The 20,925-nt window shown below is 36.5% G+C and overlaps 1 protein-coding gene across 1 annotated transcript in view; it reads right to left on the bottom strand.

The window, feature by feature from the left end:
- The window catches only part of SEMA3A (semaphorin 3A), a gene marked incomplete at its 3' end in the record, with an annotated part of 138,941 nt that overhangs the window by 52,348 nt on the left and 65,668 nt on the right, over positions 1-20,925 (bottom strand). Inside the window, exon 4 of the mRNA XM_079304479.1 lies at positions 20,015-20,134. Coding sequence (XP_079160605.1) covers positions 20,015-20,134 — 120 coding nt within the window. The remainder of the gene's footprint in view (positions 1-20,014; positions 20,135-20,925) is intronic.

Raw genomic sequence — 20,925 nt, forward strand, 5'->3', positions numbered from 1 at the left:
GTTTTTGAAACATTGTCAACCATAACTGGCTCCTGAAATATAAGTCCCTTGAAGGTGAAGAACTCAGAGATATGGCCTTGTAGGAAAACTGATCAAAAACTTGGAAGGTGCTGGAGATCCCTTGTAAGACAAGTCTCACAGGGCCAGAGAAGTCCCCTGGGGCCACACTGTATATTCAGAGATGCACAGAAAATGTGTGGGTAGGAAGTGCATCTTTCCCCTTTCCTTTCCTTTTGTATGAAATCATTAAAATTAACACAAATGGAATTTGAAATATAATAGTCCAGCTGTCTTCCTGTTTCAGGAGGTGTTAGCGGTAGCAGAGGAGTTAAATTGCAAGATTGGCATTTTATTCTCATATCAGTAACTAAACATCTTCCCAAAAGCCTTTCAGTCCAGGGCACTCTCCTCTCATGTTTCAGTGTTTCTATTCAGCTAGAATAGACCAGAACAATTTGTGCACTTTATGCAAAGCTGTGTTCGTGGTTTCCTTCTGTACCTTTTCACAGAAAGCTATCCCAGAAACATTAGTGAAGTACATATTTTATAGATCAAATTCAAGGTCTTAAAGTTGTGATTACTTTTTAAAAATATTAATTTTTAATGTAATGAATGATGTCAGTGCCCACTAACAGTCAGAAAAAGCAAATTTCACATACAACTTTTTAGGAATGAAATAAAGAACAAAACCAGCAGTGTCTTTATGCCTCTTTAAATGCATGGCACTCCTGCATTTTCAGTACTGCATGAAGCTACAGCCCTCTAACTCAGAAAACATACCCATTGAAGGAAATAAGAAGAAAAGAAGAGTATTCTTATGTTCTTTTCCAAAATGAGAAACTGGCAGGCAGGAGGTTTAAAATAAAATGAAGGGATGTTCCTCCCATGTTGCAATTTGTAGGGTTTAGGATGCTGGGGATACTTAAAAGATATATGAGCTCATTTCTAATTTATCAGACCCAAGTCATTGAAAAGCATTAAACACAGAGATTCCACCCCTGGTTCAGGAAATCCCTGAACAAGCAGTGCTGGAGCCTGGGAGACGATATCACTAAGCACTGCTGCCTGCTCACCACTCATTCTCCTCCTCTGACATTCATTATGGGACCTGGTGAGAACCAAGGTCCTGGGCTAAATGAGCCTTTGGTCTGAACAGATTGGACTGTTCTCATGAAATGAGGCAGAGAGAAATTAGGTAATTTAGCCAGGAAATCTATGCCAAAGCAAAAAGCTAATGTTCTAGTTGCTGAGCTTTGCCCAGTGCCATAAACAAAAGTATACAGTCCTGCCTCAAATCCCAGTCAAGCGAATGGCAACTGAGCTTACTCAGCACATGCAAAGCTATGCACAATGTGCCAAGTAAAATTGGTAAGGATCACTTGTGATGGGGAGAGTACATCAGCTTTTGTGCCCAGTTAGCCTTTAGTCTCCCTGTGATTCCCAAGGAATATCTCTGCTGGGCTCCCCATGCATGGACAAATTGCCATATGCAAATTGCCACTTGTTTTCTATTCACTGGAGTTTTACAAGAGCTAGCAGCGGAAGGAAAAAAATCCCTCTCACAAGTTTCCTGCTCTAAGGCAACTTACTTAACAAACTATCATATAAACAAAGAATTAAAAGAAATAAGTCATTTAGCTTAGAATAAAGACCAAATAATGCATACAACAACATTTCATAGAGACAAATTTGGGTTTTTTTCACTGACTTCTATGATTCATATACAGCCAGTAGAGATTCATGTGACAATATTATTCCAAATGTTGCCATCACTTTGCTTATTAAATGCTTATTAAAATAATCTAATCTCTTTAAACGTATTGTAGGGAAGAAGAGCTGATATGCAATTATCTCTCTCCCTAAACTGTTCTTTGATTTGGTTTCAGGGTTCAAGGATCCACCCAGTTTTTGTGTTAATAGCCAGCACTGATGTCACTGGGAGAAACAGAACGGAAGATAGAGGTGGAGGTTGAATTTGAAGATAAATTTAATAAAAACATTAGAAACCACTGGATAAGAAAAGCAAACAAACATCCAACAAGTCCACCTCTGGTTTCATAACTTCCTTGCTTCTTGATGTATCATAATATCCTTCCTTTCCCTTTTTAATCATGCAAACTAACAGCTGTCTTTTTAAACAATTTTAGACTCGACTTCAAGTGCCTCATTCGATACCATATGTCACACATTTCCTCTCTTTTTTTGTGAAATGGCTTCAGATAGAATGTTTTAACCTTATTTTCCTGCTGTCTGGATTTTGTCTGTTGCTATTCAGAAGCCTCTTTCTATCTCAAATGTCATTCATTTTAAGTTGTCTCATCAAATTTTGGTCACAGGTTTTAAATTCTGCACTGTTAATCTTCTTAACCAATATAAGAAGTTAAAAACTCATTTACTACAGATTCACTGTGATGAGGATACTCACAGAGCAGCTAAAGTAGAAGATTACTGGCAGAAAATTAATAACTACAAGTTGCAAACAGAAAATGAAGTAACAGGATGCAAAACAGACCAGGGTTTATTACAACGGCCATATGCTTTCTTCTTTCTGCTGCATTCCCACCTTTTGACTGCTGCCTACCTTGCCATCACATCAGTTTTTAGCTATTTATATGATCTTCAGCATGGGGATTCGATCTACAGTCTTAAGTGACAGTTTCTGTGGAAGAACTCCAAGGATTTCAAGTGCATTTACATGTCAAGAGTACGAACCTTAAAATAAAGTTTGACAGAATACCTACGTCCATGCTGCTTTCAGATGGCTGGTGTGAATTGTTTTAAGATGGACAATAATTTACCTCAAGTCTTGTACAATTAAATTGTAATTGAAATTTCATATTGCTTCCTGAGTTCCCTTCTTCGATTCAATATGTATAATTTTATTCTTTCTAGTTCAGCGGAATATAAATCAATATCCAGGAACTTTTCTAAAATGCAGTGCTTCTGAGTGCCTGCCTCATTTTATTTTATTAGTTTTATTTCATGGTCATGAACATCTCAAGAGCAATGGTAGACGTGAAGGATAAGCACTATTTCTGAAGATGCAGAATTCTCTACATTGCCTAAGGATAAGGCTGGATGACTATATGAACTGAGTGTTTCAAGTGAATTAAATCAGGTAAAATTACTTCTATCCTCTGAAATAAGACGTAATCTAAGTCTGTGGGAATAAACTGCCTTAACATCAGGAAAGGGCAAAATCTGGAACATTTCCAATCCTCCAACATATTTCCCTGCTGCCATCTATTAATCTTTCTCATGGTCTTTGTCCCTCAATTTCATGACCTGTGTTCTCTGGCACTATAAGCAACCCTAAATCTCTCTCCTTTTGCTGTTCAGAGTGTCCTGCCTGTGAGGTTACCTACTGAGAACCTATAAAACTCAAAACTAAGTTGTTCTTTTGAAGCATCTAAAGGCTGAAACTTGTCAGTGTCAGTTTTATTTCACATATATGAGCAATCTCCCTGCAAACATTGTAATAATTTCCTCAAGTTCCTTTTGAATGAGGTTTTGAGACTGCTTTTTATAAAACCAGCTTGCTGGACATTTAACTGCATAGGTAATTAATGCTCTAATTTGACATTGGCACATAAAGCCTTATGCTAGCTCTACAGAAAACAAAAAGTAGCCAGTGATGACAGAGTATCAGAGATTCTGCTTTAAAAGCCACTTTAAAAGCAAATATACAGTTCTCATATTCATTGTCTTCAACTGCTCACTGAAATATCTTGAAAAAATATTGCAATCTCTTTTTAATGAAATAATCTGAAAGTTTAGCTATTGCAATTAAATTCAGTATTATGTTTCATTCCTTCACCTATGCAATGAGAGTGGTAGCTATTTATGCTTTCTCTTACATCTCATCTCACTTCTTACCAGATGGCTATTACATTTAAAATCTTCCTTACATCAAGCATGAATCTTCAAATCCAACCTTTTTTCCCCCTCCATTTAACAACCTGTCTTCTACTACAACATCATTTTCAGGTGAAGACTTTGTGTGCAGTTGCAGCTGCTGCTGCAGTTCACCACACCTCTTTTTTTTGGAAATTTACTTCACTTTGTGAGCCTGGAGGAGACTAAGTGATTTAGAAGCAGCAGCCTCAAAAGAGAAAAAAAGCAGGGAAGCTTGGGAGACCCACCACAGTTATTTAACTACTGCTCCAGTTTAACTCTTGTAGTAATTGAAATCCGAAAGTATGTTATGTTGTTTTTATTTCTTTGGAAATTCTAGGAGGGTTAATTCCAGATTTTTTTCTGACCATGCAGCTTACTACTCAGGCAAAAAAAAAAAAAAAAAAAAAAAAAAAAAAAAAAAAAAAAAAAAAGATACTTCTAGGCATAAGTTTAAAAACACCCCACTTCATTTGGGAACTTTTCCACTAAAGAGATAATTCTGGACTGGGATTTGATTCCTCTTACTCAAATGGGTCACGTGTCACTAGGTCATTACTCCACATAAGTAGGATGCCAGGCTTTTTCTAAGCAACTGAAATCTTCAGCTTTCTTTACGTTCTTCTATTATCTGTTTTAAAGTATTTCCTTATTTATTATCTTTAATACCCCATGAAATGCATTGACTGTAAAAATAATATCTATGTCACTAAGTGTTATCTAAACTACTTGCTACAATGTCAGCTAAAAGAAAACACATTTTTAAGGGATTCTGTACCATCTTTCTACAAAAAAAAATAGCAGATATTTTCCTTTATTTTGTTTTAGTCCTCTCTTAAAGACTTTTATTTTGTGATTCTGATATGTGACTGTTTTTAAAATGTCAAGAAAGTACCTTGAGTTAAAAAATTTATTGTGCTATAATCTTTGTACTGCAAGATTTAGCATTTCTGCATTAACCATCCTTTACACTGTAGTCTTACTATCTCCCTTTGAGGTAATCCTTTTTACAGAGGGTCATGGCTTTTCACTGTCTGTATGAAAACACATTTGCACAAAGAAATAAAAGCCAAATTCACAAACCTACAAATGACAAGCAGAAAGGGCTTGTATTCCAGCTTGCTTTCCTGAAAATCCTTTGAAAGGCTAAACAGCCTTTTCAGGGCAAACACTAATCTGCAGACTTGTATCCCTATGTTTGAATGTAATGAGATTCCAGTAAACACATGCACTCTGTGTGGACACAGGGAGCTCAGTTCAAGAGCTGCTTATTTTCAGCTACTTTCAGGCAGCTAAGACCTGATCTGAAATGCTACTTTAACTGAAATGAGAATGCCTGTGCAGGGATTTGCACTGAATTCGTGAGACATTCACAAGTTTCCTTATGTACAAGGCTAAAGTCATGCAGAGAGCTCTTTCACCATCAAAGCTCCCACTTTGTTGTCCAAACTCTCATTTTTCAGTTTCCTTTCTTGAGTGAGGTTAAACGAACTCAACTTTATCCATTAATTTTCTGTGTATCCCCACAAGTCTTTAAGAGAATACATAAATCTCGTACTTGAGTCTGAGTCATTTACTCTTGTACCTGTTGGGAGAATGTGGCCTTTTTCTGTGTCAAATAGCAGTAAATTTCTTTCAAGGCTAGGCTGAATGGAAAATTTAGTAACTTGGTTTTCAAAGGAAGGTGCCATGGCATGGGGGCTGGAACCAGATGATATTTAAGATCACTTCCAACCCAAACCATTATATGAGAAATGATGTCCAATTTTTCCATATTCTAAATTCAGTATGACTTTCACAGTTTTTTAGTTAGGAATCAAAACAAATGGTCTAGACTATACAGACTTCAAGAGGTTTGTTCTTTGGTAAATATTCCAGAAAAAGACCCTTGGAACAGCAACAGTAAGTTGATGAAGACCTACTTTTCCATTACTTCCACATTTAAATGAAATCCCTGTTTCTTATAACAAAAGAACAACAAAATGCATAAACAGAAAGGCTTGTTAAAACAGAATAAAATAAATTGTTATTTGGAGTAAATGAAGTTAAGCACCTCAACCAACTATAACTAAATTAAATATGCCACCAGGACTATTGTTGATATACCACCTTCCTGACCATTGATGATTTAGCCAAACAGAAAATGAAACTTGAATCAAGTAAAGGCAAAAACCAACAGTGCTATTGCTCTGCAGTTTTCTGCCATTTGACACATGGTTTGTATTGTAGGTGCACAAATATCTCTTACGAAACCATTTGCAAGCTTGCAAATAAACACTGGCTACACAGAGTAATGTTGATTTATACAAACAGCAAATGCTTTCAGGTTCCATATTTCAAACAAGCTGGAAGTATACATGAAATGATCAGTCACTGCTTTGAAAAAAGTAATCAATGCCATTTGTTTTTCTGATTACACACTAATGGGTTCGTAATTAAAAAAACAAAACAAAAAAACAAAAAAAACCCCCAAAAAACTCAAAAAAACTAACAACAAAAGAAACAAAACCCATACCACAGGGCAAAAGAACTCACTGGCAGATAATCTTCCTCTCTTATACTGTTTGTTTTCTAATTCCCTTCCTCTCTTACATTGTTTTCTAATCCCTCTGCAAAAACTGTCTCCAGGTTTTGAATCAGGCTGAATCAATCAGTATATTTTTGCTGTGCCTTAGAGGTAAAAATTTGTACTATTTAAGAAGCTAGAGCACAGAGAACTGACCAATTCTCTGAGAATCTGAGTATTAAGACTTTTTTTTCAGTCCTACATATGATAACTCTGTGTAGGCTTGGCCCATAAGTGTGCAGAGGAGCATCTAAAGATTATCTGGTGGACAAACAGTTCCACCACTTCTAGTTACCTTCTCTGGGGACTCTTTTTGGCTCGGGGACAGAGGATCATTCTCACATGACAATCACTGAAGCTTCAACTTTTAAGAAATTTGAATTGCAGAGGGCAAAACCAATTAAGGCCAAACAACTTGCCCTGGGCACAAGCCTGAGAACTAGAGAAGAGCCCCTAACACTGTTGTCATCCTCAACCAAAATGTACAGCAGTTTTCTGCATCAAGGTGTCACCACTGTTAATTATCTCACTGGCTAAAAAAAAAAAAATCAGAACATGAAAAAATTTCAATCATGAATTCTTCATGCTTTTCTTTCCTGCTGCTAATACATTCCGAGCTGTGTTGTAAGTAAAGTTTTCTACAGCATAACATTTTTTTAAAAAAAAATTATTTTCTGTTTCATTAGAAGACACAATTAGGCAAAACATTTACAGAGTTAACTTAAGGTATGTTAATAATGTCACTGCCTGGAGTAAAGCAAATGTTTCAGGAGGACAGCAGAGATCTGAACTTCACATCTTGCTTACATATGAAAAGGTCTCAGATGAAGGATCTATTTATCTAGTTGATTGTTTCTCTTTAAATAAAGCAAAAAAAGCAGATTGTACTGCTTTATTTATATTTGTCACTGCCAGTTTACATAATGCTAGGAAATTATTTTTTAAGTCAGAATCTGTCACTGATGTGGCCCATGTCATATTTCTACTTTAAGAGGTGGCGAAAAATGTTTATATCCACATCAAGCCGCTTGCTCAACTTTTCTGGTGTGGTTTATATTAAATACAGAAGAAGGCATCAACTTAGTAATCCCTGAAAGCATCTTTGTGATGAGTCAGACTGAGCTGTTAGCAAAACTCAAGCCATTTGGTACCAGGTTTTAACTCCATGTAGCAGCAGAGGTGTGAAAAAGACCAAGTGAATTTCAATGCTTCTCTCATCAGAGTGTTGCTATTTGAGCTTTGCACTTATGCAGCACATGGAACATCACTGTGAGAATTTTGACATTCCATTTCTCTTCATCAGTCTTGTCACTGTTCTTTCTAACATGCATCAGCTTTATTCTACATGTAAGAACAACCAAAATTGTTTTAGACTTAATAGCAAATGGATATATCTTCAAGTCCTCTGACCAATTATATATTTATATGCCTGATATTCTGCACATATAATAATTACTACAAGGTTGATATTTAATTTATTTGATTAATTTAATTGTAAATGTATGTTTGAAGATATGCTACTGAAGAATTCCTCCAAGGTAACCATTTAACAGCTAAGTAACCTTTAATTACTTGCCATAATGATACATATCTAAGACAGATATTGTTATCCTGTGACATCTGAGCACTTTAACCTAAAGGTAGTTATTAGCACTCCCATGCAAAATTCATTATGGATCATATTTCATTAATGAAGGGTATTGTGTTCTCATCTGATTATGTACTTACAAACATGTATTAATATATCTCTCTGAGTGTGACCATGCAACTTGGTGGAATGTATAGATTTTCATAAATCAAGAAGCAATTCTTAATCAAACTACATACATTCATAGAGGAGAGAAGTTGTACAATAGTCCAGTTCCTCTGGACCTATCTGATATAAACACTAAATAGGAAATTGCTTAGGGATGGACAACGTGTACAATTACGCTTAGCAGTTCAATATTTGAAACTGAAATAATTAAAATGCAAATTAATGCAAGAATCACTAGCTGTGATTTATATCACTACAGGTGAGAAGACAGCCCAGACTTGTAGATGACTGCAAATGTACACAAATTAGAATAGATTAGATGACATAGCAAGTCATCGCCAATTCTAATAGGTGTGAATTCATCATAACATTTATTTATTCTGCACAACACTTCTTTTTAGCTAAGTTTTCCAATGGTGACTGTTTTTTTCATCCAAATGTTTCTCACAATATTTTCTGACTCACTGAGCTACAGAAAGAAATTTTAAAAACATAGCCTTTCTTCTGCGAAAAAAATAAAAATAACCATATGTGAATTGTCTACAGCAAATAATACAGAAGCTGAAGAGAAAGAAAAAGCGGGCATTGACTGGTCTTTCCTTGAGTTCCCAAGAAATGTTGCAAAGTTACTCACCCTTTTCCAATGAAATGAGTTTCTTAGGAAATAACTAATTTAATCCAAGTCCACAGAGGCATGAACGAGTCAGAGGCATGCATTTCATCTGATTCAGGTCATACTCATTAAATTATTTTTCTTACATGAACAAGGGAGAGGTGAAGGAAAGAACAGAAGTGCACAGAACACTTCCTTCACAGGCATGGTATTTGAGGGAAGAAGCAGAGATTCTATATGGTTTATGCTCAGGAGCTCCAAGAGAAGCCGGCACATTTCCAGACTTGCCAAGTGCCATAAACAGAAAACAAGTTGTTACAAGATATATAAACTGGAACTCAGCGTGAATGGAAGAGTAAACAATTTTTTTCTAAGTGACTTCCAGTAGGTTTATTCTTAGATTTTGAGAACAGGAAGAGTTGCTGCAATCCCTTAGTCTGATTTCCAGCATCACACAAGCTGTAGGCATATGGGACAAACACAAATATTTAAAACACTGCCTGTTTCAGTACTATGCTAAATTTCGCACAGCATTTCAGCACTAAATTGATTAACTCTTCATAGTAGAATATATATGGACTAAGGTAAAAAGGAGATACTTACTTATGTCTATACACTGCTTTTGTATCTGTTATTTTTAGATTATTCTATGCACAGTCCCATGTTCCTTCCATGTACAAAATACAGTGTTTGTCTAAGCCATGACCTGTTACTTAGGCAGCATTTTCTTCCTGCTGACAGGTAGTATTGCAGCAACCAAGCATTCATTCCTATGCCTGGTGTCTATACTCACAAGAATGTTGTTTAAAGAAGAATGAAACATTTTTTTTATTGTAAGACTTTCGAGATCTTGAAATAGGAGACTGTTTGTTTATTTGTGTCATCTTATGCCGGCAAAACACATGATGCAAAAAAGATGAAAGATAAAGAAACATATTCTTTACACTTTTTAAGTGTATTTAGCAAAGTAACGAAGTGTACGGTGGGTAAATTCTACCTGCTCTTGTTTTGCAGAGATCCTTCCTCTTTCAGCCATCTTCTCTGTCTTTCTGGCATATGGGATTAATTCTTTTTCATTTTCTTACATTATTCAGTATTTTTTTTCCTCAGGAAGGAAAGTACTAATTACTAGTCAACTAAGTACTGTTTTCTTGTTGAACTATGGAGTAGTGGAGTTTTATGATTTGAATGAATTTAGATGGCAACAAATTTAAGACAGCCCTTATATAACAGGGTAGAGAATAGACTCAGGTTCAAAATCTTTTAAAGGTAAGGAAGCATCTGGAAAGTATTATGAAAGCTTTTTTTTTAATATCAACATAAGTCTGTACATAAAAGTGAGGATGGTGAAGATAGCAGGAGAAGAACAATTATTTCCTGTTCCACCAGACAGCTGCTGGAAATACCTGTGTCCTGCTGTTTACTCACAGAAATATCAGCTTCACCTGTAGTTGCTTTGCTTTTTATTAAAAAAGATATAAGATTTAATAATTGTGGAGAAAGCACTTCTGTCATGCCAACTGCAGCTGCTGAAGAAAAAAATAGATGTCCAAGGGGTTTGAAAGCATAGCAAGGAAGCCTTCCATTGTAGAAAGCATTTTTTATTTCCTGAATCTGGTTGAAAGCTTCTACATTCATGAGTGTTCTCATTTTTCCTTTGGGGAAATTCCCCCCATTTTGAGAATTCTGAATCAGCGAGAGTCTTGTGGTCAGAAGCAACATCAGGAACAGCTTTTGAGGAGATGAGGCATGAACCTCCCCATCACTGCTGAGCAGCCTGTGCCATGGCCATACACACCCTCCCTGGGCCCTTCCTGGGCCTAAGCATGGCCAGCCACCATGCCAGTGTACCATTAAACTCAATGAAAGTAGGAGAAAAGTCACTGCTTTCAGACTCACATGTCTCTGAGAGTTAAATATATCCCACAGACTTTAAAAAAGGCCTGAAGGGCACTTTTTGACTTTTTGACTTTTTTGACTTTTATGACAGCATGCCAGCTGTCATAAAATTTTAGGCAGAGATCACTGAAATTAGTTCACCAGTAAGGCGTTTGTGAGATTCTTGTGTCTGAGTATTTAATATAACTGGCTAGTTTGCAGTTCAGCATTTCACAGCACTGTGGTCTGCATGTGGAGCATCACCCACAGCTAAAACCTGCTGCATTGTGACCTTGGCTGTTTAAAGATTATTTGACAAGATGTTGGTAGTGAGCTACAAACACAGTGCAGTCACTTCCTTCAGTGGCAGAAACCACATTTACGATTCTTCTTCATGAGGTCAGTCCCTGTGACGTGAATCCCACAATGAATAATGCTGCTTTGATGCTGATCTATCCAAACCTGAGCTCAGTAATTCCTTCTTTCAGTTTTGTTTCCTCCTGTGCCTCTAAATAAAGAAAGAATTCTATTTATAAGTCATTTCCTCAATTAAGTCAGTCTATATTATAAGCTGGTTTTCCACTGTTTTTATTACATTGGTTTCCCAACAGATGGTGGTTTGTTATTTTATTTTTTTCTCCTCCATGTTGGTCAAGAGATCAAAGGGTTTAGCCATACTTGTCTTTTGTTTCAGGAGGTGTGTGGATGACATTTTGCATATGTTGCAAGATTGTGAAGTTGGGTTAATGTTTTCAATTGTTATTCTAACAAGAGGCAAATGCTGAACTTCTGTGTTACCAGAAACATTATAGGCTCTGTTGATGAGCCAACATAATATTCCCACCCAGAAAATTGGATCAACATCTTAATGTGAGTGCCATACCTCTTAACAGTACAATCTATGCCTGTAATGAATTAGGGAACTGTATTGTCTTATGGTAAAGTAAGGTAACCATGTGTCAGTGGGAACATTTACATTATGGGAACAAATAATTAAACATAACATCCTTTAACTGATAGGAGAAATAAGGAACATCCAAATGCAAACAGAGGGTGTATTTTCAGCTCCTTTGGTAGTCATTGCTAGAATTAATTTCCTTAAAGTAGTCACAAAATTCTGTATAATCCTTCTAACAATGCCAGACATTATTGTTTTTTTCCTGTGACTATGGAAATGGAAAGTGCACCTCAATTTTAGCTACCCCAGTTTAAGTCATGGGGAACTCCACTGAAGACAGAAACACCCCATACTTTAAAAGAATAAATTAAACCCAGATCCTATGAGAGTCTTTAACTTGAATCACTCATTATTTGAGCAAATTCAAAGTTACCCGTGGTTTTAAGACATGGACTCACAAAACAAGACATCACATGTGGTATAAGTGAAAGTCCACCCAGTGGTTCCACATATGCATATGTGCACACTCCACTCTGCAAATTTACTTCCATGGAGGTCTCTCTCTATCTCAGTCTTTTTTTCTCCCCTCCAGCAACATAAACAAGCTTTCCCACAGTTCTGAGACTTATTTCTTTGAACCTAATGAATACATTGACTGGCTTTGGTTTCTTATTCATGGAAGCCATTCAGCTGTGGCGCTGTACACAGCTCTCCACTGTAATCAGCCAAGGACAAAAGCCATGTACAGTGAGGGAACAATGCTCTCCTCAGTTATCTCACTGGAAGCATACTAGTGCATAGATTCCTCTCATTAGGAGGCTGGGGGTTCAAATTTGACACTATTAGTCACTCTGGACGCTTTTTGCATTGGGAAAACATTAAAAAATTCTATGTTAACAATTACTTTGTTAGAGTTGTTTTTTTCCAACAGTGCAGACAAGTACCTTGCTGGTTCCAATCTTCCTTTTGTGCCACTGCATACCTGGAGAGACCAGACTAGATCCATGGAAACACCAACACTGTCTCCAGACCATACCCTCGCTAGTTCTCCCTCATTTCAGGGTTTTATTTGTTTCAATTAAGATCAAACTGCAGAATGCTGGAACATTACCTGCAGAGTGACTTCCACTTACGTTTTCTTTGAAAGATCGGTATAAAGTCATATTAAATTAATACTGTTCTGGAGTTTCTTTTCCAGTTTGGTTTGGTTTGGCTTGGTTTCTTAAGAATAAACTGGGAGGTCTGCCACAGCAATTTGGATAGATTTATCAAGTCCTAAACTAAAGTTCATTGCTGAATAGATGAAATGATCACACTTGAATAGAGATTACGGTTTCATTAGTGGTTTCTGCTGTGCAACAAATGGCCCTTGCAGTTGTAATTCCATGTCTTTGTTATGTTTCTCATCATATCTTATACCCCTCCTCAGTATGACTTACTAAAGAGCCGTGCTTCCACTTTACCTTCAGCCATGGAGTCTGAGGAATAAAGGTGAAGAAATAAAATAGCCACCACACTGTCTTCACTTGTGTTAGTTTAAAACTTGATTTCATTTCCTGCATGGAAATGTTCAACTTGTAAATCTCAGAGTGAGCCTCAGACATAATTACTGACTTTGTCACTTCAGACATAAATATATTCCAAATTGCTTAGGTGTAATTATGAAATATGCAAGGGCAGGACTCGATGCATTAAATGACAGCTGAAAACCTACAATGTTCATATTTCCTGTCAGTGATTAAAGCATGACCCCTTTGCTAAATACTTTACTTCCAAAAATGGTATTTGTACTGCGTCTGAATTTTAAGATACTGAGCCACATCCTTCGCATACTTATGATTTGGAATATCCCCATTCTTACAAATACACCTTTAAATAGGTAAATGGAAGGTCAAATGGATCAGCTAGTTACCAAGCATTCATCTGTCATAAAGGCACATCCTTCTTAATTGAATATACCAGAAAAAAAAAAAAGTATCTACATATTTAATTTATCATACTTTATTGTGTTTTTTACTTTAACAGTTTAGTATGTGTCATAATTATTATTAGAAAATAGATTCTTATCTTGATAAAATTAAATACTTGGGGGGAATGAAATTCAGAATTTTTGTTTTTAGTATTAGTATTTCATTTTGCTGAGGATGAAATATCCACTGCAGCTGTGTAGACTTTCCCAACAGCAAGGGGTAGGAAAGATGTCAGCCATTGCTGCCATGTGTGCTATTCAGTGGAGAGAAGTTTACTTCATAAATTAAACTATTCTGACAGCTAAATTATTGCATAAAGTCTAATAGTCCTACTTTAAAGGATCTGTTCTGGAAATAAATGTTTATTGGAAATACATTTTGCTTGGGGATGACAGGATGAAGTTTTGAAAAATCTGAGTTTTCCTGGTTAAACTTCTCTTTTAGCAAAGCAAGTGTTTAAATACAGCTAAAGTCAAAGGAGATCTGCAGTGTATTCAAAGACAGACCTTCATAAATAATAGCATTTAACCATGAATCTGATTAATATTTGTTTACAAAGGGTTTATGGAGTTTTTCAAAAAGTCTTTTAAATGGGAATCAAGTTACTTCTTTATGGTGTCCTTCTACTTCTGTAATATTATCACATGATAAAGCAATGTAGCAAGGGGTCCCATTCAGAACCTGTAAGAAATGTGTACTTTCTGCATGATGGTGCTTAAAAATGTGTAGAGCTTCTAGAAATACATCCTGATTTCCTTACTGAAATATTGGTCAGACCTTATCAGAACAACAGATTCATTTAGATTGTCATAGAAGAAAGGACTTTCATGTTCTCTGCCCTTTCCCTCTACTCCTCTTGTAAATTTGGTCATTGAAAAGTTAACATATCACATCCCTTCCCAAACAGTGCCATAATGATTTATGGCTTGGAAAAAAAGATTTATATGCTTTGTATAGCTACATATAACTGTACATAAAACTATATACTTAAAAAATGCTAGGAAAGTGTTAGCTATGACACAAGTTATTCTCTTTTAACAAGTGGAGGTAAATTGTACATGTGTGAAAAGCCTGATTTTGTATGAAGCATTTTCACACAGGGTACCCTAAGGGACTAGAAATTGATGCCATGTGGGGCAGAAGAAATGATGGTTTACAGTCTCATCACCTCCAGAGGAATCCAGCCCCTTTGTTTTGTGATTTTGGCCACTGATCCTGTGAAGTGCCTGCACAGATGTGTGCCTAGCACTGACTATCCTGTTACCTGCTGTCCTCCACAGACAAGGACATCAGTACAGCAAAATGCTCTAGTGAATTTCTCTGTATAGCAGAAACCACTTTTCAGCTTTTTACGACACAAGGTAAAATATTTCAGTCTTTAAAGATCTAAGAGATGTTTTCTTTTTCTCCGTGGTAAAACTACTCATGCAATGGAAAGAAGTGCTCTAAAATGTACTTAGACTGTGCCTAAGCTAGAGTTCTGGCTCTTCAGTTTTGTTTTCCTGTACTATAGTAACAGGATATCTGGAAGTTTGAAAGGTTAAGGCACCTGTGAACTAAAGAAGGCTATTGCAGTCTGTAAACTAGATAATCTTTTAATGGCATTTCTCTGTAATTACAGTAATGCTTAGAGTGAGTATGTCACACATAACAGTTCCATCACAAATGAGAATAATCCTTTAACAGTATTCTGTTCCTTCATACTTTCTCTGTATATGTATATAAATACCATATAAAGGTAAAGTTGATTAGACAGAAAGAAAACTAGCCTCAGGTGACTTTTTTACTTAAAAAAAAAAAAACATTTGCTCTAATGTTTTACTTAAAAAACAAAGTACAAAATCCTGACTGACATAAACTAACACAGGTCTGCTGTCTTCAATGAAGTATGCCACATCTACTACTACTGAAATCAATGTTTCATCCTGAATTTTTATATTAGATAAGCACAACATGTTTAGTACCAGCAGTAGCACTGACCTTTCAATTAGTGTGCTTCTTGAAAGTCATTCCTTCAAGAAAAAATGCACTTCCATTACTATATATATATATATAAAATATATACAGAGAGACAAAATGATAGATGCATAAATGTGTTGGAACAGGATGTCCATTACTTAGGAAATGTACTCTGGACCTCTTCTAATATAAAGAAAAGAAAGGATAAAAAAGAGTGGAAAGTATATTTCAGCAAAATTTTATGAGTTGAACCAAAGATTTTTAAAATACACAGAGTCCGGAAAAAGCAAATATGTTACAGGTGGTAGCATTATATACCTTCATATGCAATAACTTAATGTTTTATGTACATCATAAATCTAAACTGAATTTAAACCTTCTTTATTGATTGAGAAATAACCTGCAAGTAAACTGATCCCAGATCTTTTAAGTTCATGCAGTTAAAAACGAGTTTTAATCTGTTGGACAATGACAAGAAATTTGGAATTAGGAGACAATAAAAGAAGCTGGGTTAATTCTTCACCTATTCACTGCACCTATTGATTTACTTCTGCTGAAGAAACACAAATGTATTCCTTCTGAGGATCTGGCAAACAATTTTATAAAGCTCTTGCAATGCCTGTCTGAGCACAAAAAAAAAAAAAAAAAGTACTATAGGGCATTCTGTACACCTCCACCTGTGTGCAAGGGTTGAGTAAATGGAAAATCCTGTTCTTACTGAAACAGGACTGTTCCCTGCTGGTTCACTCAAACTACCCCAAAGGGAGCCCTGGGGAAAGGGAGCAGGGCTCCTTCCCCCTGCTCAGGCATGCACAGGCAGGTGCATTCTGCATCCTGTTCTGATTTTCCAGGGGCTTTAATGCACCTCTGTGTCTCCCTGCAATTGGATTTGTTCCTTTCAGACACAGATCTGACTTGCCTAATTTTGCAGCCGTTAAATACAACATTCCTACACATCCAGCCCTGTTTCCCCAGAAATCAGTGGGTGCAAAACACAGCTTTACTTATCACTTTCTTGTTTTGTCTGGTGATTGGTTTCTTGTATTATATTGCATTATGAGGACAGGATGCCACATATTGCCTACCCCAGATCCCTGAAGGTTGTGTAGGTGTCTGTGTTAGGTCACCTCCCTTAAACTCATGCATGTGAAATGGATGATATCAATCTTGAAATTTGGCTGCCCTCAGGTATTTTCTGCATATCCACACACTATGTCCTCTCTAAATATGCTCTTTCCTGCTTCCTCATGGCTTACGTGCTTAAAGCCTATTGAAACATTAACTTTATTCTTCCCTCTAAATGCTGTGGTTATTTGCTTACACATCTGGAAAGGATTTAAGCAAAGATTAGTCTGCTTTACTCCTCAGACTGCGGTGCAATTCACAACATATTAGGTTGTATACATTTGTGCACATCATTTTTAATCAGATGCACAGCATGCCGTTCATATCCTTTTAGCTTTTTATTATTACTTCTGATACTGTACTTCATCAGACTCAATTAAACCTGCCTAGTTCCATCATCAGAAATTACTTTCTTCAGGTATGGAATGGGGCTGTGATGCACTGCTTCATATCAAAGAGATATTCAACAGATATAACAATTCATATTCCCATTACTTTATGACTGCCACACAAAATAATTTATTTCCTTTCCCCAGTCATAAAAATTGTACCATATTCCAGCCTCCTGCAGCCTACCCCAATTGCTTCCAGAATCTCCTCTATTACTTGCCACTCTTTTCCTTAAATTTCACTTCTCCACCCTCTCCAGTTTGGCACACACTGACTTCCTCTTCTTTGGATTCAGGCAGGTGGGTTACATTCAGAGCTCAGCTAAACAAGCACTCATATTAGCAGCTAGGTACATTCCCTGACTATTCCCCTAATCAGTTCACATTTACCTTTGTAAGTGCTTGAAAAATAAATAAGCAGATGGTGAAATCAGTTAATTTTCCACAAGTGTTGTGGCAGAAAAGAAATCTTCAGGAAGTGTGTTAGATGGCAATTTTTAACTCGTAATCAACTGCTTCTCTTTGCTTATACTTTTACCTTCTTTAGTATGCTAGGGAGGTATAAACTCTCCACCATACAGAAGCAATGGCCCTTTGACACGTCCAGTGCTGCTGTCTGACATGAGAACATAAACCATCTGGCTCTCACAGATGCAGTGGGCAGGGGTGCAGGGGTTAGGACTGTATCCCCCTCATTCATGGTGTCTCTAATAGCTACTGTCAATCAAGCACCCTCCTCTTCCTCATCTCCCACAGCAGAAGCACATTGGAAATTCCTGGCTAGGTAATATGGGAGACGAAGGAGCAGGCTCTAGCTGAGAGAAAGGACAGATTATTTTTCAGTGCAGATATAATAAATTAATGTATTAATCTGATTTTCACCCTTTCAAGGCACAGAACCCAGGCTGACTGTTAGATTTACCAAAGCCCATCCTGCCTGCCTCACTTGCTCTCCACAGGGGCAGACCTGACCTGAGAAGGCAGTAAACCCTACTGCACAACTACTCAGAGGATGCAGAAACTTGTGCCACTGGAAGGGCAGGTGAAGATTATTTCACTCATATCTTAAGTATGAAAAGGAAAACAAAAGCCAACTGTGTCTGAGGCAATTCAGATAGACACACTCTTGATTTCCCTCATTTGTGAAGATGAAACCAAGGGTCATGAGAATGATTCAGTCTAAAGGAGACTTACAAACTTACTGCATAAATGAAAAAAAAAAAAACCACCAAAAAACCCCCAACCAAAGAGAACCCCCAACAATTTAGATCCTGTTTATAGTTAGAAACTGAAAGCTAAAACAAGAGGCCTTTTCATTCCAAACACATCACTGATTGAAGACTTTAAAAACCCAGAATGTTAAACCAAGGTTAGATCTGGCCTCTCATCTCTGATCATCCTTTCTATAAATCCTTGATAAAGTGTGTGTTAGTTTTATGGTACAGCAATAAACCAGCCAAATGTGGAAGTAAATGACCTCATACGAGCTATCTCTGTGCAGATAGATTCCCTTGGCAGATAGCCAAGGATTGATTGACACACATCTTACGGAACTAGAGTTAATTAATATGTCTACCAATTCCCAAATGGAGCTCAGGAAGCAGAGAATCTGTTTAATGCAGTAAGCAATGACATACTGTGTGTGGTCAAGAGACAATCACTAATTGCCAAGAATGCATTGTAATAAAGCATTAAAGAATATGAATAAAACCCTTTCTGCTCTGCAGCTCCCTTATCCCTTTAAAATCTTACTCTTAGAACATTTTAAAGACTTATGTTTCAAATATCAAAATATATTTTCGTAGGTAAAAATAGTTCTCAGGCTATGAAATCAACACTTAAAGGGTCTGTTAATTTTTCTATGAGAATAAATAGTCATCATTCATTCAACAATGATGACTTTATTTTCAAGAAAATCTGCAAGTCTGAATTGCAAAAGCATAAGATAACTTGAAAGAGTTGGTTTTTTTTCAGGATCACAGAAGCTACAAGTAACAAAATTATGGATTCACTAGCCAAACATATCCATAAATGCTGAAAGCACATCAGGAGTCTGATTGCTAAACTGTTTCAGCAATTGAGCAATACTCAGGTAAGCCAGACAGAAAATACAGTAAAGGAGATTATTTATATTACATACTCAGCAGAAAAATAAGAGATTGTCTGTTCTGGAGAGAAAAAGTATTGAAGGCCAGCACAGAGACATTCGAGTCAAATTTTCAGCCAGGAAAACCAGCCTAGTCCCATGGCTTCTTGTGAGTGATTCTGCTTTTTACCAGGGAATATCCTGCTTATCTATTTAGTTATGATGATCACTGACAAAATGGTACAAGAGCTACTGCAAGAATTCTGCAACACTAAGCAAAAATCAGCAAGAGATTAAAGAAATGGGCAAAAAGAGAGTGATTTAATTTTCACAAAAAAAGTAAGGAAACAAAACCTAGGTGGCATGAAAAATTGTCAGTATGTTAGGACAAACTTGAGAAGGGGAATTTATGAAGGTTTGACTATTTTAATTCTCAGCTGGGAGAAAGCTGGGGTGGTGTCAGACTGCACAGATAGGGAGGAAACTAAAGACAGTGTTTGGCCCAGAATAAACACAGTGGCTGAACTAACCCTCTTATACCTGGCATTTGTCTCAATTATTAAAAAAAAAAAAAAAAAAAAAAAAGACTGCTTTTTAACCTCATGAGCCAGAATAAAGTGTAAGTATAAGCCCAGTAGAATGGGCTTACTTGTACTTATTTAAGCCCCTGGGGGATGCAGTGCAGGGGAGAAAAGTTAGAGATTCTGCTGTGATTTATCAATCAGCACATCAGCACCTGATTCAGGAGCAGGTCTTACCAGATCTGCTTCCCAAGCCACAGAAACTGGTGAGAATGCATTTTGGCAGGAAATGATCATGGCTAAACACCAGAGAAGATTAAAAAGAGGAAAAACAAAAATCTTGCTTTAAGACAGTTTACCTCAGGATGGCTTCCAACCTCAATATAGGTGCAGACTGGATGAAAAGCCCCAGTTCCACAAGCATACAGGTGGGTTTGGTTGTAAGCCTTAAGCACCTTGATGAAATTAGCACATTCTCTCTGCAAAGAAAAGGAGAAAAAAAAATATTCATAGAGTTAATTCAGTGATTCTGACTAATGAGAGCTCTTCTGTGTTAGAGATATATGGCTGAATGAACAGATTTGTAAAGTGTGATCATTTCATGCTGTTCATAAGATTGTTTACTGCTAAGCATTTAATAAATAGCCTGATTTAATTTCTCATTTAAATATCTTTGTTGCTATTTAATAAAGCATCCAACCCTGAAGAAAAGATTCTAGAAAAAAATCCTAATTTTTTTTTCAGACATGCTTCATCTTTGTAATTTATGCTATTGCTGTGTTTGTAAGACAAAACCCATTTATAGAAATGTGTCAGAATGAAATAATGAAGAAAAATGGACCAACTGTTTGCTTGTATTCAATTAAGTAACAATTAGAAGAAAAATGGGCCAGATGGAAGGAGTTGATGAAAACCAAACCATTGATATAGCATTTTTAACAATCACATGAATGCTTCCTCATTCCCACTGCCTGTGTCTACAGGCCAGTCTTACACACATGAATACATGTGTTAAACTTCCATACAATCACTGACAGCCCCTGGAATACAAGACTTGGACTTTATGTTTTCTTCCTAAGTAAATTATCCATCATGAGTTATTTTAATTCTCAGCAAATAAAAGCTTAATAGCAACACTAACAGTCCCTAGTACAAACATTATCTGTTATCTGTTAACAAAACTGTCATTATTAATGACAATGTTATTAAAATGGATAGTCAAGATGACAATGTTTTCTATTTTTTAAAGGTCTAACATAGAAAAATGTCA

This window comes from Erithacus rubecula (genome assembly GCF_903797595.1).
Source record: "Erithacus rubecula genome assembly, chromosome: 4".
NCBI lineage: Eukaryota > Metazoa > Chordata > Aves > Passeriformes > Muscicapidae > Erithacus > Erithacus rubecula.